This window comes from Mya arenaria, chromosome 13 (genome assembly GCF_026914265.1).
Source record: "Mya arenaria isolate MELC-2E11 chromosome 13, ASM2691426v1".
Lineage (NCBI taxonomy): Eukaryota > Metazoa > Mollusca > Bivalvia > Myida > Myidae > Mya > Mya arenaria.
In genome coordinates this window covers 29,029,313-29,053,283 of record NC_069134.1, presented here as the reverse complement: position 1 = coordinate 29,053,283, position 23,971 = coordinate 29,029,313, and the positions used below count along the sequence as shown (strand labels likewise).

Below are 23,971 nucleotides of genomic sequence, written 5' to 3'. Positions count from 1 at the left end.
AGCAAGATTTCAGCAAAATTTCTGAACATCAAAAGCCATGATTCCATATGATGCATTCTTAAAACTTACACAATTTTCCCGTAGAAAACCCATTTCCCTAGCTGTCTGGCCATATCTTGTGGATCGTTTTGAGCCAATCGAATTATATAGATATATTTTTAATTTTAACTTACGTTGATTTTTTTTAGTAAGTTATTGCTTTAACTCAATTTTTTGGGGCCATTTTATAAATGAGTGTACAAAAATATCATTAGATCAAGATTGTAGTTAAAAATTTCATTAAAGTCAATATTTAAATTAAAAGAGTTATTGGCAAATCAAAACTTCAGTCGAAACCTGTTGGCATGATATCCCAGAGACCGGTCAAAATACTTTTAGCCTCGCAAATATGAAGCCAAGCAGGAGTAAAACAAAATCAGTTCTTAAACATCCAGTTCCAGTCCACGAGGAAATCCAGCCAAGAGATATTTAGCCAATAGGTTTCGACTGTATATGATGGTCATTTTTAAGACCTGAATAAAAAAAATTGTTGAGAAAAAAATAAATAATCCTACTTGGAATTACCAATTTGAAAAAGCAATCAAATTATTAAATTATGATCGTTAATAAGATGATCGTCTTTGTTCTTTTCATGCTTTCCAGTTTTTCATATTGCTGATACTGTTTAATGAATATTTTTTTTATTTTTTTCACCTGTAAAAAAACTATATCAACTTCTTAATTTCTTTTCATGACAGGGCATGCAGTTCCTAATTTCCTTTTTTTTTTTTATCCTTTTAATAGTATTTCCTAAAATGTGTTGAAACAAAAACAGCATACAAAAAAAAGAAATTCTTTGTTTCCACTAACACCTAAAAATAAAAAAAGGTAGGTAGGTTTTTTATTATTTTTTTTTTGGGGGGGGGGGGACTGAGATTCTGTATCAAACAGATATCAGGGTACATCACAATTGTAGAAATATTTATATATAAAATGGTCAAATTTTAACATGTTCTTCTTCTTCTTCAAAAAACCCCAAAAACACTAATAAGGATATTACAAAAAAAATCCAAACAACAGCAAATAAAGTGTAGTCAAGAGGAAGAAACATCGAAGGTCAGGTTAGTGGAGACAAACAATTTTATTTTTAAGCCTAATTCACAAAACTTAACTGTAACATAACAAAATAAAAGATATGTAGGCTATGTTATATATAGTATAAACCATAACAAAAATACAATTATATATTTCATATCATAATAACAATATACTAATATGTTTTCTTATACATATACATTTTTTTTCCTTCAAGATATGACCAGACTTAATTGGGTTTTATGGAATTTTGGCCACCTGTAGATTTGAAAATATAATATTCTTGAACCAGTCTAGAACACAGCGAAAGACTTTCCCAACAGCATTTCAAATAAAATCAAACAGATACCAATACTTATAAATTGAATGATAACAACAAGGAATTTAAGAAAAAAGTGTCATCAATGCTCATCTGTAAGTGCTGCTTTAAAGGGACTAGACACCAGATGGTCCCAGAATCAGCATATTGAGTATTTCCTCAAAACAAGCCTAGAATTGTCAATATGAGGCTGATAATATGCCACTTTTAAATTATTAAAAGAGTATTTTGTCACTGTCTCAGCCGAGTTTACCAGTTTTAAAATAGGGAATAATACGTTTTCCAAGCTTAAAGTGAGTTTTTTTAGCATGTGAAAGTCACGTTATTTGTACAGATACATAAACCATTTTATTATAACAATTAGTAGTATTTATGTGGTAAAACGACCCCAGTAAAATTAAATTTGGAAAAAAATACGCAAAAACTGCGAAAGTTACATTTATAGTAAGTGATGTGATATATCTGTAAGCATTTGTTGTACACATCGCTATCAGTTTTTTTTATCTTGCAATTGTATCATCTGGCGTCTAGTCCCTTTAAGTCAAACAAGAGACATATCCTTATTAAAACAAGAGTAATGGGTGTTGCTTTACATGTTTGAATTCCAAGTTTCATTTAAATATCTTTCTAAGTTTTTGCATAACAGTGCTGTGGGCAACGACACAAGGGCATAAGAACAGCTCGACTATTTTTATTTGAATTTAAGACAAGCTAACAAAGAATAACTGTAGCCATATTACTTCTTTCACCATGAAAAAAGTTCATAATTGTGTAGTTACCAAAATTAACTGGAAAACAAGATGGGCGATAATCATTCAAAAAGATTACATTTTTTTTTCAATGTCTTAAAATTTCACACAAGGTTTATTGTCATAATAGGTACTAAAATGCCGGACACTGAAAACAACCTTTAATCTATCCCACTAAGTGTATGCCATTTTGTTGGTGTCAATCTTCCTCAAATAATTCCATATCCAGAGTCATTGCAAAGTTTTAAGAGTTAATATTACATAAACTGTTGCACGTAAGTGCCATTAGTATATTCAGCCTAAACAGAAGGTGCACTGGTGTAGAATACATAATTATACGCAGCATAAATGATTAGTGTTCAAAATTATATTTTGTCCAGTTTGATGGCAGTATTTTTCATAAATGTCTTACATTTGTTTCGGCAAATCAGCTGTTAAATTGATTCAGTAGACTTAAAAAGAAGCTGAGTCAGTAGACAAAATATATTCTTAATCACCAAGCTGGTTAAAGGGTTATTTGTACGCATTTTCCATATAAACTAGCAAGTGTCTGCGACACTGAAGGCTGTTTTATTTTGGTAAATGCATTTTAATAATCTTAAACCATTTCTTCGTACAAAAGATACAATTTTAAACATTGAAATGCCTCTCTAACAATGACAATATGTAAGAAACAAAAAAGCTCCTATAATGTCTATTGTTCCAAATATTCACTAATAATTGGCTAAAACAAAATATGTGAGTCATAGTAATGCATTACACAAGCGGAAAATGTCCAATACCTATATCAGAATCAGGAGATGCCACTAAACAATAATAAGTACAAACTGATGAAAAAAATCAGCTTATTTTTCAGAACTTTGTTCAAGTTAACATCATTGTCATTACATGTACTTTTAAAATCTTAACTCCTCAGATGCAGCTCTTCTTACGAATTTAGAGACATCTGTTTCAGTTTACTTGCTTCATTCAAATATTTCAGCATGTGATAAATTACTTCACCATTTAAAGTTAACAGCGATGACGAAGAATTGTTAACTTTAACAAAATTCTAAACAATTGGCCCATTAATATTTAATAAACCTTTCATTATATATCAAAAACATGACTAAAAACATATCACAGAATCTTCACATATAACTTGACCACATCACGAAAGATTTACTCTCAATTACGTCAATTATATCACTAACTACACAACTGGGTAACAATACAACATTACTTAATCTACAAATCTGACCCTCATTATAAGAGAACATTTTGCATGAGAAAGTAAAATCTTCAGAATCTGTTTAACATAGAAAATAACGTTGAATGTTTTAACTTTTTTTTTATCATATTTTTGTTTTTATTTCATTTCGTTTCAGTTTTAGATATTATTTTATCCACGAGGAGTCTAATCTTACAACAAATTATAACTAAGAATGTAGTTTTATAAACATTTGCGGCATGCTACTCTTACTTTTGGAGTGTCGACCCCCACGTGACTTGTTGCTTGCTGTTGACTCTGATTTGCGCAGACCCGATCCTGCGTTGTTGGAGTTTTTACGCGAGGAAGTGCGGGAACCTGCTTTCAATCGACCAACAGTCAATGCCACTTTACCCATTGTTGTCTAAAAATAGAAATACATACTCTGTGTGTGTATATAATGTCTATCAAAATTTTGAAACCTATTTTCACTACCAAAACGCAATATTCATTACATGACATAATAAAAATAATCATCAGAAATCCACAGTAAACCCACTCAGATTTTCTCCTTTCATTTACTGTGACATATACGATGAACGCTTGTAACAGAATTGGTCCCACCTAGATATCTGATTATCACTTATACATCTGTAAAAATTCAGTTCTGTACTATAAGACATTATGCTGATTTGTCAATCCTGAAAAATAGCCATAGGTCTGCTAGGGTCAAGGGAAAGAGCATATTAGAGACAAGGGGGGCAAATTGGATTTGGGGCATTTTAAAGAACTTCTAAATGCTTCTCAGCAACACATTTTGGCATTTCAGACACCTTTTAAGCCCCCTTCCCTGAAAAATAATGGGATGAAATAAGAATCTCAAAAGTGGCCCTGGAGCCTCTGGATTACAGGATAAACCCTGAGCTTTAAAACCTTTAACAAACTAACTACTTTTTATTACCTTGAGCACGGCAGCAGCATATTCCTGTGTAGCGTTCCTCATATCTTCCCCATTCACTGTGAGTATCTGATCCCCTTGCATGAGGCGACCATCAGACTCCGCGGCCCCGCCCTTCACAATGTCCGATATGTACACACCAACATCATTACGCTTCCCAACAATACTCAGTCCTAGCCCTCTGCCGGGCTTTTTGATAAGGTCCACAGTGAAGATGTCGTAAATGTCCTCCTCCTTCACATGAGAGTCATCACGGAATACCAGCATGTCAACAGATGGTGGGGTCTGGCGAAGAACTTGAATTGCATAGTCGTGAGTTGCCTCCCTTAGATTTTCATGATTCACCTTTAAACACAAAAACAGTTATCGTTTAAATAAATATGCAGTAGGAAGAACTTGAATTGAACGGTCATGATTTACCTCCCTTTTCATCTATGTACCAACATCAAGATTTAGAAAGATATCATTATTGTTGGAGCTGAGGTACAGTACACTCAACGACTTTATCCCTCGGAGCGATCGAGGAAAGAGTGTCTAACTCATTGAGTGTAGTGTAGCTCTTGAAAGTGATAGTATAGATCGGTATATAAAATATATATTCAATAAGCAACTTAGATATTAACTTAAAAATTGAGAGTACAAACGAATGTTTTGATTGGACTTTAGAATTAATTTGCCGATTACCTGAATGTAACTACTGAGGTATGTCTAAGGGTAAGAATGATATTGACTACTGGGCTTGCGCCATATTTTGACTTACTCCATTAATAACCTGGCATAAACATGAAAACCTAACAAACACAAATTTTGTCCATAAATAAAACATACCTAAAACAAGTAAAATTGGAAACAATTAATGTTTTCTGGCCTAGACTACTTGCCTCTAGAATCTGGTCCCCGGCCCAGAGCCGACCATCCCGGGCAGCGGCTCCGTCCTCGTACACCTCATGAATGATGATTGCTCCCTGAAAATATTGCTTCATCCCATCAAAAATCTATGGTGGACAATAACCACGTTTCATCAAGCTTTACAGTCAAGACCAAACCGCTTGCCATAATGGTACTAACATTTTATTGAAAAACCCTTTCGGGGCAAACAGTTGGCTGAGTCCTCTTTTTCTACCAGTTTATATAATCAAAAGTGTTTCTGCTTACTGATATTGTGGGGATATGTTTGAATCACCAAGTATTTAGTGAACTTCTCATGCAGCATAGGACAGTTTTTCAAAAGAAGGGGTGTGAATTCAATTCAAATTCACAGTTATCATGTTCATTATCATACAACAAGTAACTAATGATGTCTCTGGCAACATGTTAGCAATTTAATTTGAATATCCTGAATCAATTCTTATAACAACAGTTATGGTCCTTACTTTCCATGTACACACTGTCTCTGGCAAAATTTCACCAGTTTAATTTGTATATCTCGAGCGATTTTGTAATTTTGGCCAAGGTTCAAGTTCTTCACAATGCCGCAGCAGACGATACCAGGGCTATGACAAAACCACAAACTTTTTCTTACAGAAACAGACAAGATAAATATACATCTAGTCTTCCACTCACCAACAGCGTGTCTGCCCCACCCACAATACTAAGACCCAATCCTGTACGACCCTTCTCTATGGTAATGCGCATTTCCTGGCCGGGAATGATTGGACATGTGAGGGGGTCATGTGACCCGGAATCTGCCGTCTGATTGGCTGTTGAACCATCAGTGGATGATTCACCTGCATTGAAGTAAAATAATCAGACATGCTAAAAATTAAAGAGTATATGGGGGATGTGAATATTGCCATTCTTTTTTTTCATGACATGCACATACTTCCTGCAGTGGTTGTAAGTGGTTACCCTGTCGGTCTTTGTATCATTTGGACCCAGATTTGATCCCCACTCGGAGAGCTATGCCGCTGATTGTTCAAGTTATTACCAAGGAATGGTAAAATGCTCTTAATCGCATGTACTTTGCAGAATTCAAAACTGTTTATTTTTTGTCGCTCAAACACTCTACAGCAGGGCTTCTAAAAACCGGCAATTCGCCTGTCTGGACCGATTTTGACCAAGCCAGACCGATTTCAGTTTCAAAAAGTGTAAAAAAAATCGGTCCGAAATGTTGTCATTTTTTTATAATTTCGGTCCAAAACGACTAGGCCAGTAAAAGTTGCAGAAATTGTAACACACAAATATTCATGGGTCATTCACACATTCAAAACCACCCCCAATAGGTCATAAAAATGTCTTAGTTACCATGTGACTAATGCGCCCAGCTGCTTTTTCCGCTACACTGATCACTCTATAGCCTATCTGTTAATTAGCAGACGCTTGCAATCGGTCCAATCACGTGTATTGGGTGGTTGTAGAAGACACGATTAAACAAACTATGTGTTAATTGTGTGCTTACAGCTATCCTGATTAAAATCGGTCCATATTTTCACATGGCAATATGAATATGCTATGTCGTCGTCAATCATTACATGATATATCCGTTTGTTGATTAGCAAACTGTTAAATTTAAATTGTTCTTTTAAATGTGCATATGTCATTGTAAATCCAAACCTAGTCATACAAAGGATATCAACAGCGACACGCTTGATTAACTACATAGTCTGGAAGCTGAGTGCGCCGCTTACGTCATTTTAATTCGCAGTAATAAAAAAATCGTTATCACACTTGAAGCCCCGATTATAAATCTAGATATATATTATTATTCAAGAGTATCAGTTGACCCACTGTATATAAATCATAATACTGTTTCACATTTTGTCGTCTGACCATTAAATTCGACAGCGACAGTTATTTACGATTGCAGTCGTTCTTATTAGAAAGGCCGCAGAACTCGATGAGAATCTCATTTGAATCAAGCTTGTATCAATGACTATCTGAATCGGCTATGCGGCTCTAGAACTCTCTTAGGAATTGCGACATCGCGGAAAAATATTGACAGAAAAGACGTCGCGAAAATGTATGACATTTCTAAGAAATAGGACTTTTGAACAGGTCTTTTTTTTTTTCCGGGGGCGGGGGGGTTGTCGCCGGGTCAAGACCGATTGTCGCCAGGTCCGGACCGATTGAGGTTCCAAAGTTTTAGAAGCCCTGCTCTACAGTCTCAGCTTTTGTTACACGCTCATGGATCCAAGATCACTGCGTCGTAAAATAAATATTTCATTTTACCTTTTTAATACCTTCATGTACATGTTCCCACAAAAGGCCCTTGAATACTGTATATTAATAATGAAATGGCAGTCTAACCATAAATATACCAGTAATTAATCTCTTGAAATGTATGGGAAAATACTGAATTCAATTTATAAACAGTGAAAACAGAAGTTTAAACAGATAAATTTCGTCAAATCTGTATAGATTATTGGCAAAGAATACATAAAAGAGTAGTTCAATTTTTATTAAAAAAAGTCAGGCCCCATATGGGTATGTGACAACATGAAACAGTATATGAAAACGAAGCAACACAAAATGGCAATTAGAACAAAACAATGTATGAATGGTATGATTACAATGCATTTAAAAGCATCAATTTATAAACAGTTGAAAAATAGACGTAGGAATAAGCTTGAATTTTCTAAATAATAATCTCATTTCCTTGCAAAATACAGGAAATTTCAGAAGGGTCTCTTTATTAATAATCATTCATCAATATTTCAAATTTCAATTTTTCAAATTTACATTAAAAAAGATAATAAAATTCATCTCCTATAGCTTTACTGTGACATAGACTACAAATTTTGAATCCTTTTGCACTACAATGTATTATCAAATGTTACTTCTAAATCAAAAGAAAACAATCATACCTGGAGGGTTAGGTAGAGTGACTTGCCCTTGGATATTATTTTGAGCATGAAGGGCACCATCTTCATCACACTTTCTCACTTTTAATCGTACTGTTCCTTGCATATTGCGTAGTATCTCAATGGCCTGTATAAATAAAGAGAGGAACTAAAGAACATTTGCAGTGATTCGTATATACAATTGATTATGTCTGGTTTTCGAAATAAGCAAGTGCCTGATGTTATCTTAGAACAAAAGATTTCACAAAAAAACAATAGTAATTACTTGATTCTTACACAAGATTTACACAAGCATGGAGAGTATACAGTATACATTGAGATTACAATGCTTCGATGTAACAAAATGTTTGTGTCTGGTTTCCTAACCTAACCTAAACTTTTGCACCTGACTCTATTCTTATTGCAAAAACTTTTTCTGAGAAGGTTTATTTTCATCCATTTTTGTTTTTCTTTCCGATAGTTCCTTGTGTTTGCTTGAAACATGAATGTACTGTTTTTTATAGATTGTCAAGAAAAAAAATAAAATAGCTGTAGACGTAAGTGTGAAATGACATTCAGGCGCAGCTGTCAAACCGTAAATGAATATTTTTAAAAACCATATTACCCTGTCCTTTTGACAGTGAAATCGGAAATAAACATTTGAGGGTTTTTTTGCCTTACAATCAATAACATTGTAAACTATACTGTATGCACAATCATTGCGTGTGAATACAGATTATTTTCATACTTATCAACAAAATCTCGACTGAAACTGAATCACTAATGCTCTTTTCCATTTTTAGCTTCTGATAGGCCAAAAGAAGCTTCTATGACTACATTTACAATCATCAAATAGAATGCAGCAGAAATTTCAAGGGCTATTCTGTGGTCAAAAGGTTTTAAAAGCTATGGATGTAAATTTGAAAACCTTTGGCTTCATTTATTTATTATAATAAAGTTCATCCATTTGGCAGTCAAATGAATGTAAGTCTTAAAACAAATCAATGGTCTATAACACTGAAAAGATAGCTGGATAATTCCAGATTTACCCCACCCACCTTATCATAATGCACATCCTGTAGGTTTTTATCCTGCACTTCAAGAAGCTGGTCTCCAACCGTGAGGCGCCCATCTTTAGCTGCAACGCCCCCCACTGTAATGCTGCGCACATAGATCCCGGGGCGACCATCCTGTGTCTCTTCTACAATCGCAAACCCTAACCCGTTTGGTCCCTGAAGCGAATAATAAATATTATAGTGTAATTTTCAACTTAATAATAACAGTAATTTTATCACACAAAACACATTCCGATCAAAAGGTTTCACTTTTTTATTTTTTGCCAATGACTGTTTTATCATCTTCACTATCAACAATCCTGACAGCATTTAGTTTATCTTGGAAGAAAAGAAAAATTGTCTTGATATTTTTGCTCACAATAAAAACTTCTGATGTATTTTTTGTAGCCTTAGAATTTTCTGTTCTCTGTTACAGAAGACAACATCCATTGCATCATAAACATTGACAAGCACTATTTACTTACAGTAACAGGGAAGACTGACCAATCACTGATATAATTCATAAATGACCAATCACTGGTTTCAGTCATAGACTGACCTATCACTGACATCATTCATAAACTGACCAATCACTGATATCATTCTTAGACTGACCAATCACTGATATCAATAATTGACTGACCAATCACTGATATCAACCATTGAGTGACCAATAACTGATATCATTCATAAAATGACCAATCACTGATATCATTCATAGACTGACCTATCACTGACATCATTCATGAACTGACCAATCACTGATATCATTCATTGGTTGACCTACATGTATCACTGATATCATTCATAGAGTGACCAATCACTGATATCATTTATAGACTCACCAATCACTGATATCATTCATGGACTGACCTATCACTGACATCATTCATGAACTGACCAATCACTGATATCATTCATAGATTGACCAATCACTGATATCATTCATTGGTTGACCTATCACTTATATCATTCATAGAGTGACCAATCACTGATATCACTTATAGACTGACCAATCACTGATATCATTCATGGACTGACCAATCACTGATAACATTCAAAGACTGACCAATCATTGATATCATTCAAAGACTGACCAATCACTGGTAAGATCATGTTAATTGATCTGTGGATTCAAACTGAAATTATAAATGCTGGGAATCAATAGCAAAATTGTAAGAAATGTATCTTATTTGATACCACAATCAATAAATCTGCTGAAAGTAGGACAATCTAAAACTCACAGAATCATTATCTGCAGACAACAACCACTTGCAACCAAATGTGCATTAAAGTATGAAGAATCAATCAATTTGATGATTTAAAGTTGGAATAATGGGAGATACCGGTTGCCTGAATGATGATGTTTTTCAAGAGCAAGGAACCAACATTTTCCGAATGCTGCAAAGTTTAACTTATTTGTTAATATTGCAACAATCACCTAAAAAGGTTGTCTTAAAACATCACTAAATATGATAAGAATATCAATACAGCGTAAAACAAGGGAGTGGTTTAAAAAAACAACCTTACATAACGAATTAAGCAAGGATTTTTTTGCTAACTGATTGGAATGTTATAATTACTCTCTTATCTGATTGTAGAATTATACAAGGTGGCAACTTAATTATTTTGTCTTAGATCTTTGTGAGACCAGCCAGAGGTCACTTTAACGATTTCTTGGTGCTACAGTAACAAATATGTATATTGTGCACCAGGATTTCAAAAGATATATTAGTTTATTATACGCTTTCCGGGGATTTAAAGAGGTTTATCAGAGAAATAAAAGTGATATTTCACTATTTCAAACAGTGAAATAACATTTAAATATTTTTCAGTGATATGAAATTTTAGCCTGCTTTCAATTTCAAATTAATGTAAGTGCACACAGGGCTGGGACATCAATTCAATGACATCATTTCAGAAACGACATTAAATACACATACAAATTGGCACACTTTTCTGAAAAACTGCAATAATCTGTCCTTTTTAATCCTTTTAGGCATATGATAAAAAAGAAAAATTGTTTGTTTCAGTGTAAGATCGCAATATGTTTTACCTCGTGAACACCTAAAGTAAATATTTCACTCATCACTACGCCAGCACTTGTGAAATATAGTATTTGGTGCTCACGTGATGAAATATATTACGATCTTACACTGAAACAAACAATTATACTCTATATAAAATCATTCTAATAAATGATACACACTAGTGTTTGAAAATCGGACTCCATTTGCAATCGATAATCGAATCGAATCGAACCAAGCATTTTGATTTACTATCGGACAATAATCGAAAGTTCATAATATCAATAAGGAATACATTCTTTATACATAGTATCATCATGCTCATTAAAGTTGTTTAACCTGGAATCAGTTCGTGTGATGCTTTAGTCATGCTTTTTGCAACAGTGAGTCAATTTCCATAATCTTTTTCTGTCTTTAATAACTTAACGAAGAAAACATAACAACACAACACATACTTAATAATTACACATCAATTGCACAATAATTCACACCGCATCAAGTAAATTATCTTAGCATTTTATCCATGTAAACTAAATATTAGTGCACTAGCTTGACATTCAATAACCTGTTATATAGAATATTTCATTAGAATATCTCAATTTCATAAAACTTTCACAAAAAATGTAAAGAAGTTAAATACAGACGATACCAAAAAAGGTTTCAACAACAGAATGCATCAAGCCAGGATTCCCGGTATTTGCAGGTAAGACCGGACCCACCACACCATATAAACAGGTTACTGAAGATGGGTTTATGAAATATATATCAACAATTAAAATGAGATTGTAATTTTGGGGGAGTGTGTATGTTTTAAGCAAAAAGAATTACATTCACCGCATTTGTGTCAACTTTAACCACAAAAAACCCAAAAAAAAACGTAGTAACCGGAATTAACATTGGCGACATCGATTTTGGACAAGCACTACCGATTGTCGCCCACATAGCATTGTCAGCGACGATTAATCGATTGTACTCGATAATTGTTTCATCACTAATACACACTAATGATGAACATAATCAAATTTCAACAAACTCCAAATTGCAAAAATAATGCGTTAATTGTACATTCATATACAATTGATATCATCTGAAACTTAAAGCTCAGGCCTCTCACAGATTGACCATTTTGACAACTTTGTTTGTTTTTTTTTGTCTTGGAATGAGCCAAACTTTGAGTAAATGTCTGGAAACCAGTGATATAAGACTGCTGACAAAAGATCAGATTGCAGTTATTCATATTAAAGTTTGAGCAATTTTATGGCTAAAAGTGTTACTAACACTCAACAAAACATGTGTTTTATGGCAGTTTTCCAAATAATTGAGATTTGTTATATTGCCAGTCTTCATATATGAATGAATTGAAAGCATTGATAACGAAAATAAGCTGATTCTGAGACAAAAACAAAAAAAAAGTCAAAACTTCAATGCTACACAAACATTAACAATTTGCAGAAGCAAATCTGCCCAAATCCCCTCGGTGATCACAACACATATTCTGTATTATCTTAGAGAAATCCCAACCGCTTCAATATGCAAACTGCTGTAATGGACCATAGGGGGTAATTATCAGACCAAATGAATAATTACATGACCTCATTTACAAGCTTACAGGCCTAATGGAAGACAAGGAAACAGACTTTTATGCTTATGAGGTATTTGTGTTTGGTGTATGGAGTTAACATGCAAACTAAGTTTGTTAACCCTTTACTTCATGTAAACCTAAGCCATATCAGGCTGCCAATGTATGGCTTATCAGTTCATATCAGTACCCCTACTTCATAGGAGATTATTGGTTATTATTGGAATTTTGACCCTTATGTATTACAAACCTATTTTCTTAGTATTTCTTTTGGTTTAATCAGTAAGTCATCAATGCAAAGTTTATAGAGAATTAAATTTCCAATCCAGTCATATAAATTTTTTGTTATCTAAATTATTTCCGCATGGTATTCATAAATAAACAGAAAAATATGTCAAATTTGATGAAAATTAATTTTTATTACACTTTTATTTATCATAACACAAAATATTATATAAACAACATATTTTTATAATTAATTTAATGCAACCTGAATTGAAACAAAGATGGACAGAATTAAAAAATAATTCACAACAAAAAAGCACGGTATATTTATATTTATGAAACAGAAGAAAAAAAAAAAAAAGTTGATCAACAGTCACAGTACGTATAACTTTCGGTTATTAAACACTACAATGAACAAATAAAGTTATTAATCAACTACTAAATGAGGCCTGCATGTTGTTGTTTACTAAATTTATATTGCTAATTGCATGTCCAGGTATTGTCATAATTGGGTTTGATTTTAAAAATCCTCATTTCTCATATCCTTGTGTGCGTAAAGCCGAGGTCCAAATTCGCCATCTCGACGTCGTACTCAAACTCATTTTAATCGAAGCCAGAATGTTCCAATTCGTCAGACAATCACTAAAATATAAATGACATTATTCAGGAATGTTGTTTTAAACTGAAGTTAACAAGGGCAGAAATTAGTTCTACATTGCATTATTGTGTATTCGAAAACACGTGTTTCAACAGCTGATCAATGTTAAATTGGGTCATGTCAAAGTTTAACAATAGGGATAGTCATTATTTTATAACACATTTGTACTTACTTTCAATTTGTAGAAGCAGATGCGCATTTTTATGACCGGATTAGCGAAACAGAAGTGACACATATGTCCCATATAATGATTTATGGCCTTTGTTTATACAAGCCAGATGATTTTTTGTTTATCCAACATGGCCGACATTTTGACACGATTCCGAACCATGACCTGTGATCAATAAAATATAGTTGTATTATTGGTAGTTAATTATAACTTGCAGTATTGTGTAAATTTCCACGAGGAAAACGAGACAGGAATGCCCACAAACCTGCGCAGTCAATGTTTTACGCATCTTTGATACCAGTGACCTTATTTCGCGATTTTCCGAAATTCTTTACATAGCAACATAGTGTTTTTATAGTGCATTGTATTTATCAATGTTTATACTTCATGAATATGAATTTATAGCGAATAAACAAGCATCAGGTATGAAAATAAATGTCCCTACATTACCAATACGTAGGATTACCTATCTATGAAGCTATCGATAAAACGTTAAGATCCGTATCTATGAAGCTACATTTTTATAGATAGATAAGTAAAATTGCGTATCTATGAAGTAAAGGGTTAACAATGTTGTTAATTTCAATGTTGTTACCTTTCAAATCTTACTACTCTTGAAGTTACATGGCTACACTTGTGATCTGCTGCACTTATTACAAAGTTTGACAACTGTTTCAGCTGTGCTTGTTTTGTTTTTTTAAATATATGCGCACATCATAGAACATCTCACCTATACAAGTTAACAACAATGCCATTATCATTGTTTACTTTATTAAAGTTCTATACGATTGCCCAATCACCACATTATCATATGGCGTAAACAAGTGGCCATGGGCATGGTCGGTTAACTTGCACTATTCATTATAACTCTACATACACCATATGCGGTTAACTTGCACTATTCATTATAACTCTACATAAACAATATGTGGTTAACTTACACTCTTCATTATAACTCTACATACACCATATGCGGTTAACTTACACAATTCATTATAACGCTACATACACTATATGCGGTTAACTTCCACTATTCATTATAACTCTACATACACCCATATTCAATTTGGCTCTTGGTTGACGGGTCATTCTTTGTGTTTATAAGTCTGCTCGAGCCTTCACAGCTGCATTATGGCATAACTCTGTCACACCCTCTGTACGACTTTCAAGAACAATTTTGTTAATGAAAAGGGGAAATTTACTCCCACTGGTTGGCGGAAAATGCGAAAGAAGTAATTTTGAAGCCAAAGTGCTGTGGAAACTTTAAGAATGCATGATACTGGATCAACAGCGCCAACATTCTGAAAAGAAGGAATGGCTGCAAATTTATGAGACTCTGGCCAGACCTTGTTAAGTGCAGAGGCAATTGAAATCAATGATTTAGCATTAGAAATTTAAGTAAACATTTTGATGTCAAACCAAATACAAATTAGATATTACAGTGTTTTTTTTTTTCTGCTGTTTAAAGGACTGGTGGCGGGGCTCTTTTTGGCAAAAATGAGGGAAATATTAACATTGGCAAAAAAGAGGGAAATATTAACATGATTCATATAATGTTCAACTTGTATTTAAACCTTTTATTCAACAAACCTATTGCCAAATTTGTGATAGCTAAGTTGGTAACACCCTTGACTGTGGGGCATACATATAGTGTGCCATATTGTAACATTTACCTTTGGAGTATTTTAAGTTAAAAGGAAAGTTAACAAAATTTAAAAATTAAGCTTAAATACATGTCCAAGAGATATATGCTTCAACTAAATCTTGACATGTCCGTGTTTAATCAGATTTGGTAAACAAGACAACAGCAGGAAATGGGAGCTGAGAGCCGCTAATGGAATGCCATGAAAATAGGAAACATGTGCCAATTTTGGCCGCAGAAGTTTCAAAAGTTGACAACCTGATGAAACGAGCTGGTCACATGCTGTGGTCACACACTGTGGTCATTTCTGTATATAAACTGTGCCTTTTTGATATTGGGCACTGAGGATTTACTAAACTAACTAACTAAAATACTTGCTTAAAGGGGCTGTCTCACGTATGATAAAATAGCGAAAAAAAAAGAAAATTGTCGAAAACTGACATAAACTTGGCATCGATGTGTACAATGCATGGACACTTACTAACTGAAATACCACAAAGTTTACAATTTATTTAAGTTTAGCAGTTATTTCGTATTTTTCCATTACAAAAGATTACTGCATAAGTCTACCAGGTAGAATTCATTCCTTATGCGTGATTGGCTAGTCGGTGTTATCACGTGATATTATCGAGGTAGGTATATAGCTTAATTATGTCACCCGATTGGAATAAGCCTTTGTAGCGCAGTGAGTAAGACGCTGGACTACAATTTTGGCGACGCAGGTTCAAACCCGGTCTCCGACACAATTTTTTTTTTACGTTTTGGTACTTATTTTTACAATTATGATATCAAAGCGTAAAACATTCTATTAGATAATTGTCCTGAGATTCATTACAGAAAAAAACTTTTTTTGGTGCCAATCTGTGACACAGTCCCTTTAATGAAATTCTGACTAAAGGAACCCTGTCGTATAACATTGTTTCGTAAATGTATCAAGTGTTAATCATATTGAATGTTCAGTTGAAAAAGTGAAGACAGTAAAACCTTTAAGAACCCTGGTTTTAAATAAAAAAGTTATAACTGAATAATTAATAAAGCCATAGGGCAACAATATAATTACATAGGTTTCAGTCTGATGGAACCCACCACATTTTGTAAATTCAATTTCTTAAAACCTCCAAAAATCAATAATCCAACTGGATGTTTGAAGAGTTCATCAAGTGTAACGTAGGCGTTGACAATGAAGCTTTCAGCTCTTACATTCCAGAACAAAATATCAAATTGCTCCATCCAATTTTTACTTGATTAATTGATTAAAGTGCTCCAAACGCTCATCAAAATTCATCTCAGCCAGACACTGCGATGGTTTTCACACCAGTTCAATAGATGACAAATTGGTTCTGTAACCATTAAGTATATAACTCATTAATTAATCTGAACAGAGAACATCAATAGTTATACTGTTAAAAACTTGCAAATATGGATTTTTTCGAAAATTACCATTTTGTTGCCACTTGGGGAAACTATTAATTCAAAACAATGCAAAACTTGTAAAAAATATTTGATGAAATAATAGCAGAAATTTGCATTATTCATGCATAAGCTATTCCGGGCATGAAGATCAGTTGGTTTCAATTACTGTAACAAAGTCATCATACAAAATCAAATCAACTTGGGGAGATTGAAATCAAATCTGAAAACCCAAGCAGTCATTTGACAACAAATATTGAATATATCCTCAAAAAGTGTGTTAAATGCACATGTAATCTGCATAAAGCGGTATTGGCACCATGTTTTAAATGTTTTGTTTTTTTACGGAGTGAATTAAAAACTAGAAAAATATGCACTTTTTGTGACTAAAGCACATTTATTCTGCACTAAAAGGGTATTTATTTCAGACTCAAAGGGCCTTGATGCACTTAAGCGCAATTGTATCAGCTTTAAAAGCACATTTTTGCTGCATTAAAAGTGCATTTTATCTGCGTTAAAAGCACATTTCTTATTGCATTTGAAGCGTATCTTTTTTTTGAGAAGGAAAGTATGGTCACATTTCATTCCTTGATGTCTGGCCTCTGGTGTTGATGGAACAAAGTTAGAGACAAATAATTCTACCAGTGAATCCATCTCAGTCAATGTCGATTAGTGAATGTTAACTTGATCACAGTTGGAACAGAAAATCTAGGACAGAAATTAACTCCAACTGACCGAAAACATTGATATTGAATAGGAAAGCAACATGATGAATAGGAAAGTATAATTTTAGGGTTATTCTCAGGAGATTTTCTTGCAGTACAAGAATACTGGATACCATATATATGGATATATATATATATATATATATATATATATATATATATATATATATATATATATACCAATTTTGCTTAATGCTCACGGCCTGGCTAGCATATGATATAGGATGAACAAATGTGATGTTGTTTACTTTTTTAGTTATAATTTCCTGAACCTGCACACTTTTACCTTTGATATTTGTGTGAAAGATTGATACATATTTTATGAAGAGAGCACCAAAAGCTATATTTCACCAGTGGCAAAAAATGGTACTTTGGTGTTCACGAGATGAAATATATTTTGATGTTACTGAACTGAAAGAAACAATTTTTCTCTTTGTTATTTTCCTTAAAAAACATAAAAGGACAGTTAATTGTAGTTTTCAGAAAAGTGAGCCAAATTGCATGTAAACACTACGTCATTACGGAAATCACGTCGTTGAAATTTTTGACCCAGCCTTTTGCCCGCTGACGATTGATTTGAAACTGAGAGCATTATAATATAAACAGTGAAATATATATTATATTGAAGTGATAAATCACTTGACTATCTACCCATCATAAATCCACATGCATGGGGAAGTCTGTATTCCAATCCAGTGCAATACGACCGTATTCCACTCTGCTGACATCACAACATAACCCTATTTTATACCACAGGAAAGCATATAATATATATTTATAATTTATATATATATTATGCCCTAGTGGACATGCATTGTGAGTTTCATTAATGATTATAAGACCTTTTGTGTTAATGGTGTTGTGTAACCTTCAAATAGGATGATAGGGGAGCTTTTTATATTAATGATGGCGACAAGTGTACAGTAAACAAATGGTGACAAAAACAATTAGTGATATATATATATTCATGGAAAATTAGCAGCTCTTTTTTAAGTTTTAATCAGAGTAAGCAATTTCCACATCCAACAAGAATTGTAGAAATACCAATGAAATATCTACATTGTATATGGGCATGTACGTCTATATAGACATTTACGGCATTTGGGTTAAAACACAGAGCTTATTAAACCTATCAGACTAGGTCACGCCACAAGTAGGAAAGATGTATCCAGGAATGGCTTGGCTCCAATATGCAATCAATTTCAATCTAGAGAGCAATTCCATTAATTTGGAAACTCTGCTTTAATTTGCCAGACTCTTCTGATTTTGAGCATTTCCGAAACAGACTCCGCATGTATGAATAACACAAGAAATCTATAAAACAATGTTTGGGAGGCAACAGGTTTTAAGTTAATGCTAGTGAGTTCTAGTCTTCTTTTATTCCTATCCTCATTCTTAGTGTTAAAAATATCCTGAGTGTGAAAGTTTATTTTTCTTTTTAATATTAGTGTAAAAATCGATCCAATTTTTTTTTTCCTTTTTATTCATGAAAAAAATATCATTTAAGAATTTCCTTTTCCATAGTGTTTACTATTCCTCTGTGTTAAAAAAAAAGAAGTTTTTCTTCCTTTTTACTTATGTAAAATTTATCCTTTTTATAAGTGTAAAAAATTGTTTACCAGTAGTTTTCTTTTCCAATGTGTAAAAATTCATCCAACTTGTTTTGTTTTTCTTTTCATTGGTGAACAAAAATCATGTATATGTACCCAACTAATTTTTCTTGTACTTTTTTAGCTCATGTAAAAACAAGTTGTTTTTTCAACAATACTTTTTATGGGGGGCTTGATGTCCAATCATTGTGCAGGCTTTCAACACTTTTGTTTGATGTGGTGATGCTTATTGTAATAGCCTCTGAAAATTGCTGCTTCTTTATCATTCTTACTCCCTTAGTAGCATGTAATGTGTAATAAATGTCCATTTCAATAACTGATAACATGGAGTCAAGTATGTACATATACCATGTTGATATCAGAGCAATTATTGATAACACGTGGCAAAACCCATAGCTCCCAAGTCTAGAATGATTTGGGCCATGGAAGAATATTTCGGAACAATGATGTTTTTTTTTTTTTTCAACACTTAATCTAATTTGTTCTCGTTACCTTTGTAACAACAGACTACTTTATTAGTATCACTTAGCACTGATTTGAGAGAAGCAGCCTCCAAAATATAGAGTGAGGACGCGGTAGTGGTCAAAACCAACAGCAGAAATCATATCCATGCATAGTTCAAAAACTTTAAATGACTTCAAGAGATTGCTTTGCTACATGAGCATATATATATATATATTAAGTACCTTGTTGAGCGAGATGACCTGTATCACATCGTGGGTGGCTGTGAGCAGTGTGGGGGTAGGCTTCTCTTCTGAGGGGGTGGGGTTTAATGTGGCGGGCTCTGAGAGCAGCGGGCTTGACTGCTTCTGCTCATGGGGCAGATCCTGTTAACAACAGAAAATTAATATATTTGTTTTAAATTGACCAATAATTATATAATTTTACATAATACGAATCGGGGAATGTTAGGATTAATTTAAATGAAACTGAAAGTCTTTAAGATGACATACCCATATCAAACTATTGCCAGCCTTGTGGAGGAAAAAGGCATACATTTTTTTATACATGTCTTTACCAACAACAAGTGACTTTAACCCTACGTCTACTGGTGACAATGATACAAAGTGATAATAACCCTAAATCTATTGGTGTCACGACGCTTCATCTACTGGTGATGAAAAAAAGAACTGACTATAAACCTACATCTACTGGCCGCAACGACAACAAGTGGTTATAACCCTACGTTTACTGGAAATGATGACAAAAAGTGACAATAACCCTACATCGTCAGGCAAAAAAGAAAACAAGTGACTATAGATTTATGTCTACTGGCAATATGCAGGAAGGAGAGTTCACAATATTTACATGTTTTAATATGGGGGAGGTGACCTTTAACGGCTTGACCGCCATTCTTTCCAGGTTGTCATCACGCCTGAAATACAGAACAAAGTTACATTATTTCAACACATCAGCCAAGTATTTTTGAGTTATACAAGTACTATATGTTGATGTAAAAAGATCCAAAATGTATGCTACTAGTATGAGGATGAATCCAAGAACCTATCGTTAGCCAGTCAAGCTTGGGCAGCCTCCAGCCTTTAATCAGGTGAATAAGTAGAATTAAACAGAGGCTGGGAAAGACAAAGTACCTAAGATCTCCTATTTCCATGCTAATGAGGTGACATAATTTTAAAGATCTTTCCTGGTATTTTCAAAGACCTTTTCACAGGTTTGTATACTGACAGCCTCTTAGAGATGCAAATGAATGCATAATTTCCTTTTAAATGTTAAGAGGTACAAAATTATTAGACACCAGTCAGAATAAGACCTTTACTGCCCCACAGTCAGGATTAGACCTTCACTGCCACGTCCTTGAAGTACTTCTTGTCACTACATGTACTTATATCTTGATCCTGTCACCATGATCAGAAATACTGTTTTTATTCAGAGGTTTAAAGGTTATTATCTTATATACAAAAACTAAACTAAATCATATTCTAATGTCTAATTTAAGCCATATTTCTTGGAAATTTCTCCTTTAAAGATTATAAAGAAAGAATATAATCATGATTATTCAGCCATTTTCCTCTATTAGCAATTCTTTAGCTGAAAATATCAATAGTTCAGACGCCAAGTGATTGGCATTGCAGCTGCAATAAACAAACAATCAAAACATCTGACAAATATTTTTTGAAGGAAGTAATTACGCCGACGTCAATATTGTTCCAGAACCTTCACTTCATGCAGAATTTGACATGGAACAGCTTCGATTGCTAAGATGCATGTCTACAAGAACAGCAATTACATCGAGAATGACTTATTAAAGGGACTCGCTCATTTTATTTTTGTGCTAATGCATCTGAAAACACTTATGTCATAACTATTTTACTCTTTGATAGCGAAATGGTAAAAAAAAATACACAAAGTTAAAACTAACACTCTGGTTTAAGTAGGGTATGAACCAAAGCCAGTAGAGTCAAGGAAAACATAGAAAACTGATATAAAAACCTCACACCCACAAGGAATCACACATAAACATAAGTCTTTTGTTGAATAGCGTTACTAACGTATTTCAAAATTGTGGACTTCAAAGACAATATTTGAGCATATATCAAGATTTGTTGAAGGGTTCCAACTGTCAGTATCTTAGTTGTGAAACTAGATTTGGTTATTCAAAAAAGGGCATATTACAAAAATATGAGCAATCAGTCCCATTTCCACCAAAATGTGCAAAAAAAATATTGTGAAATGCAGGCATCCTAGTCATGGCAGTATCAATTAGCCAGATTTTTTTGAATATATTTATATACTATTTCTTAAGTATGTTTATGTAAATCATGGTGCCATATTGTCACCTTAAAGCTGCACTCCCACTGATTGACTGTTATGACAACTTTTTAATTTTTTGTCTTGGAATGAGCCAATTTTTGCGTAAATGTCTGGAAACCCGTGATTCAAGACTGCTGACAAAAGATCAGTTTGAAGTAATCATATTTAGCTTAGAAAATAAACATTTTATGGCTAAATTCTTACAAATGCTTCAAGAAAAATGAGTTTTCGGCATAAAATTGACTGATTAAGATTAAGAATAAGATTAATTCCAACACAAGTCAAAATTGTTGGAAATACTGGCTGGATAGAACAATTAAAGAAATCAAGTGGAACGTGTTTCACTGCAAGGAAATGTGCCAATGGATGGACCCGTGCAATGATGTGACGATGCATGTGTTCCTATATAGCCTCAACTTCATTTTGTGAAGCAGAGATATAAACAGAAAAGAGTAACGTTCCTGTTTCACTGAGTTCTCTTTAAGTCAAAACCTGTTAGCTACGCTCCCTGAACATACTCATAAAATTAACTCCTATTTTTTGTAAGGCGTTTCAATACTTTGCAACATAAAATGCACATCCATTTTTTGTAACATGCTTTTCAATTATTGGCAATAAATGCCGCAGCTGTTTATAGAGTTTTGTTTGTACTTCTAGTGTTTTCTGTAAGCATTTAGAGGTAGAATATATTAACGAAACAACTATTAAAATTTCTGCTCTTTAACATAATACAAACAAATTCTTTGCAAACTGAAAATTCTTGCAAATTCAGAAAAATATTGTTTGAATGCCTAAATTTTGCTGGAAAAATAATATGAATTGGGGTAATTAAACATTTGGAAAACATTTGGGAAAACAATTTGGATATTGATTTTACTATTCCCACCCACCTCATAAGTTTTTATCATCTACCCACCTAGTGGGTTTTATGCTGAAAATAATGCATTGCACACACTATCAGTTGGAATAATTGGATTCTTAGGCCACAACTAATCAATTGTTAGTTTCCTACCAACAATTTCAGGTGTGGGCACTGGTAGGTTGTTTTTATTTTTACTTTCTATCCCCTTATTTCTGTACTGAAAAATTCAAAAGAAACGATAACCACTGGAGGTTGAAGGGGGCATGATACAGGTTGTTGCATTTTTTTAAATGCATTATTATGTTGAAATTCTTTGACTTTAATTATTGAAACAAAAAAACATGATTTGTGTGCAGATAAAAAAAAATATCAGTCTTTGTAAAAGATATTTTTTATGATTACTGGTAATAGCTTACTCCGCCACAAATTTACTCATTAAAAGAGCGCAAAAAAATTGCTTTTTATCTGTACACAAATCATTTGCTTATTTGTTTGTTTTGATCACTCAAGTGAAACGAGTTAAACATAATAATGCATTAAAATGAAAAATAAAATAAAAATGCATTAACCTATATTGTGCCCCTTCAAAGAAAAAAAAGGGTAGCTGGTATTATGTTGAGTCAGTCGTGGAAGTGCTAAACCATTTTTTTTCATAATTTTGTCCTTAAGTATTAACTTTATTTTTCCATCAGTTTTCCCTAGAAAAAAACGCACCCAGTTTCCAGACAGCCTGTGAGGAGTGTTTCATTTCCACATGCAGAACATGTACGATATTGTGCGGTCTTGATGGACATGTTTCCTTGACAACGTGTCTTAATTTTTAATTAGATCTGACAGTAGATTTAATAGAAAGCAAGAAATGTCGGCTTTTCAGAAATAATATGAAACGTAAACAATCATGATTCCGGATATATCTGATAAAATAAATTTATTTTCTCTAGGTGTGTCTACAAATAATTATTAGGATTTTTTTTTTCTGAATATAGTTTTCTGTCAAGCGGTTTTTAATAATTAGGTTTCAGAGTGGTTCAGAGATGTAGATGACTGCTTCTCATATAAAAGGCTGGTTAACGCCCCATTTTCTTGGCATCTCAAAAAGAGCACCTGTACTGCATGTCCCAATTATATTTTTTATACATGCTTATAATTAAGATAAAAGGAATTTACAT

At 33.4% G+C, this 23,971-nt stretch overlaps 1 protein-coding gene across 12 annotated transcripts in view; it reads right to left on the bottom strand.

Moving 5' to 3' along the window:
- The window catches only part of LOC128214665 (multiple PDZ domain protein-like), a 170,903-nt gene that overhangs the window by 8,902 nt on the left and 138,030 nt on the right, over nt 1–23,971 (bottom strand). For 9 of the 12 annotated variants that reach the window (XM_052921243.1, XM_052921246.1, XM_052921248.1 and 6 more), the window contains 9 exons: nt 20,477–20,543; nt 19,855–19,995; nt 9,127–9,300; nt 8,093–8,216; nt 5,853–6,016; nt 5,171–5,254; nt 4,293–4,634; nt 3,605–3,755; nt 2,925–2,948 (listed from right to left, as the gene is read on the bottom strand). In XM_052921243.1, the coding sequence (XP_052777203.1) occupies nt 2,925–2,948; nt 3,605–3,755; nt 4,293–4,634; nt 5,171–5,254; nt 5,853–6,016; nt 8,093–8,216; nt 9,127–9,300; nt 19,855–19,995; nt 20,477–20,543 (1,271 nt within the window). Of the gene's footprint in view, nt 1–69; nt 1,333–2,924; nt 2,949–3,604; nt 3,756–4,292; nt 4,635–5,170; nt 5,255–5,852; nt 6,017–8,092; nt 8,217–9,126; nt 9,301–19,854; nt 19,996–20,476; nt 20,544–23,971 lie in introns of all 12 variants that reach the window. The other 3 variants (XR_008257953.1, XR_008257954.1, XM_052921247.1) reach the window with 3 other exon arrangements.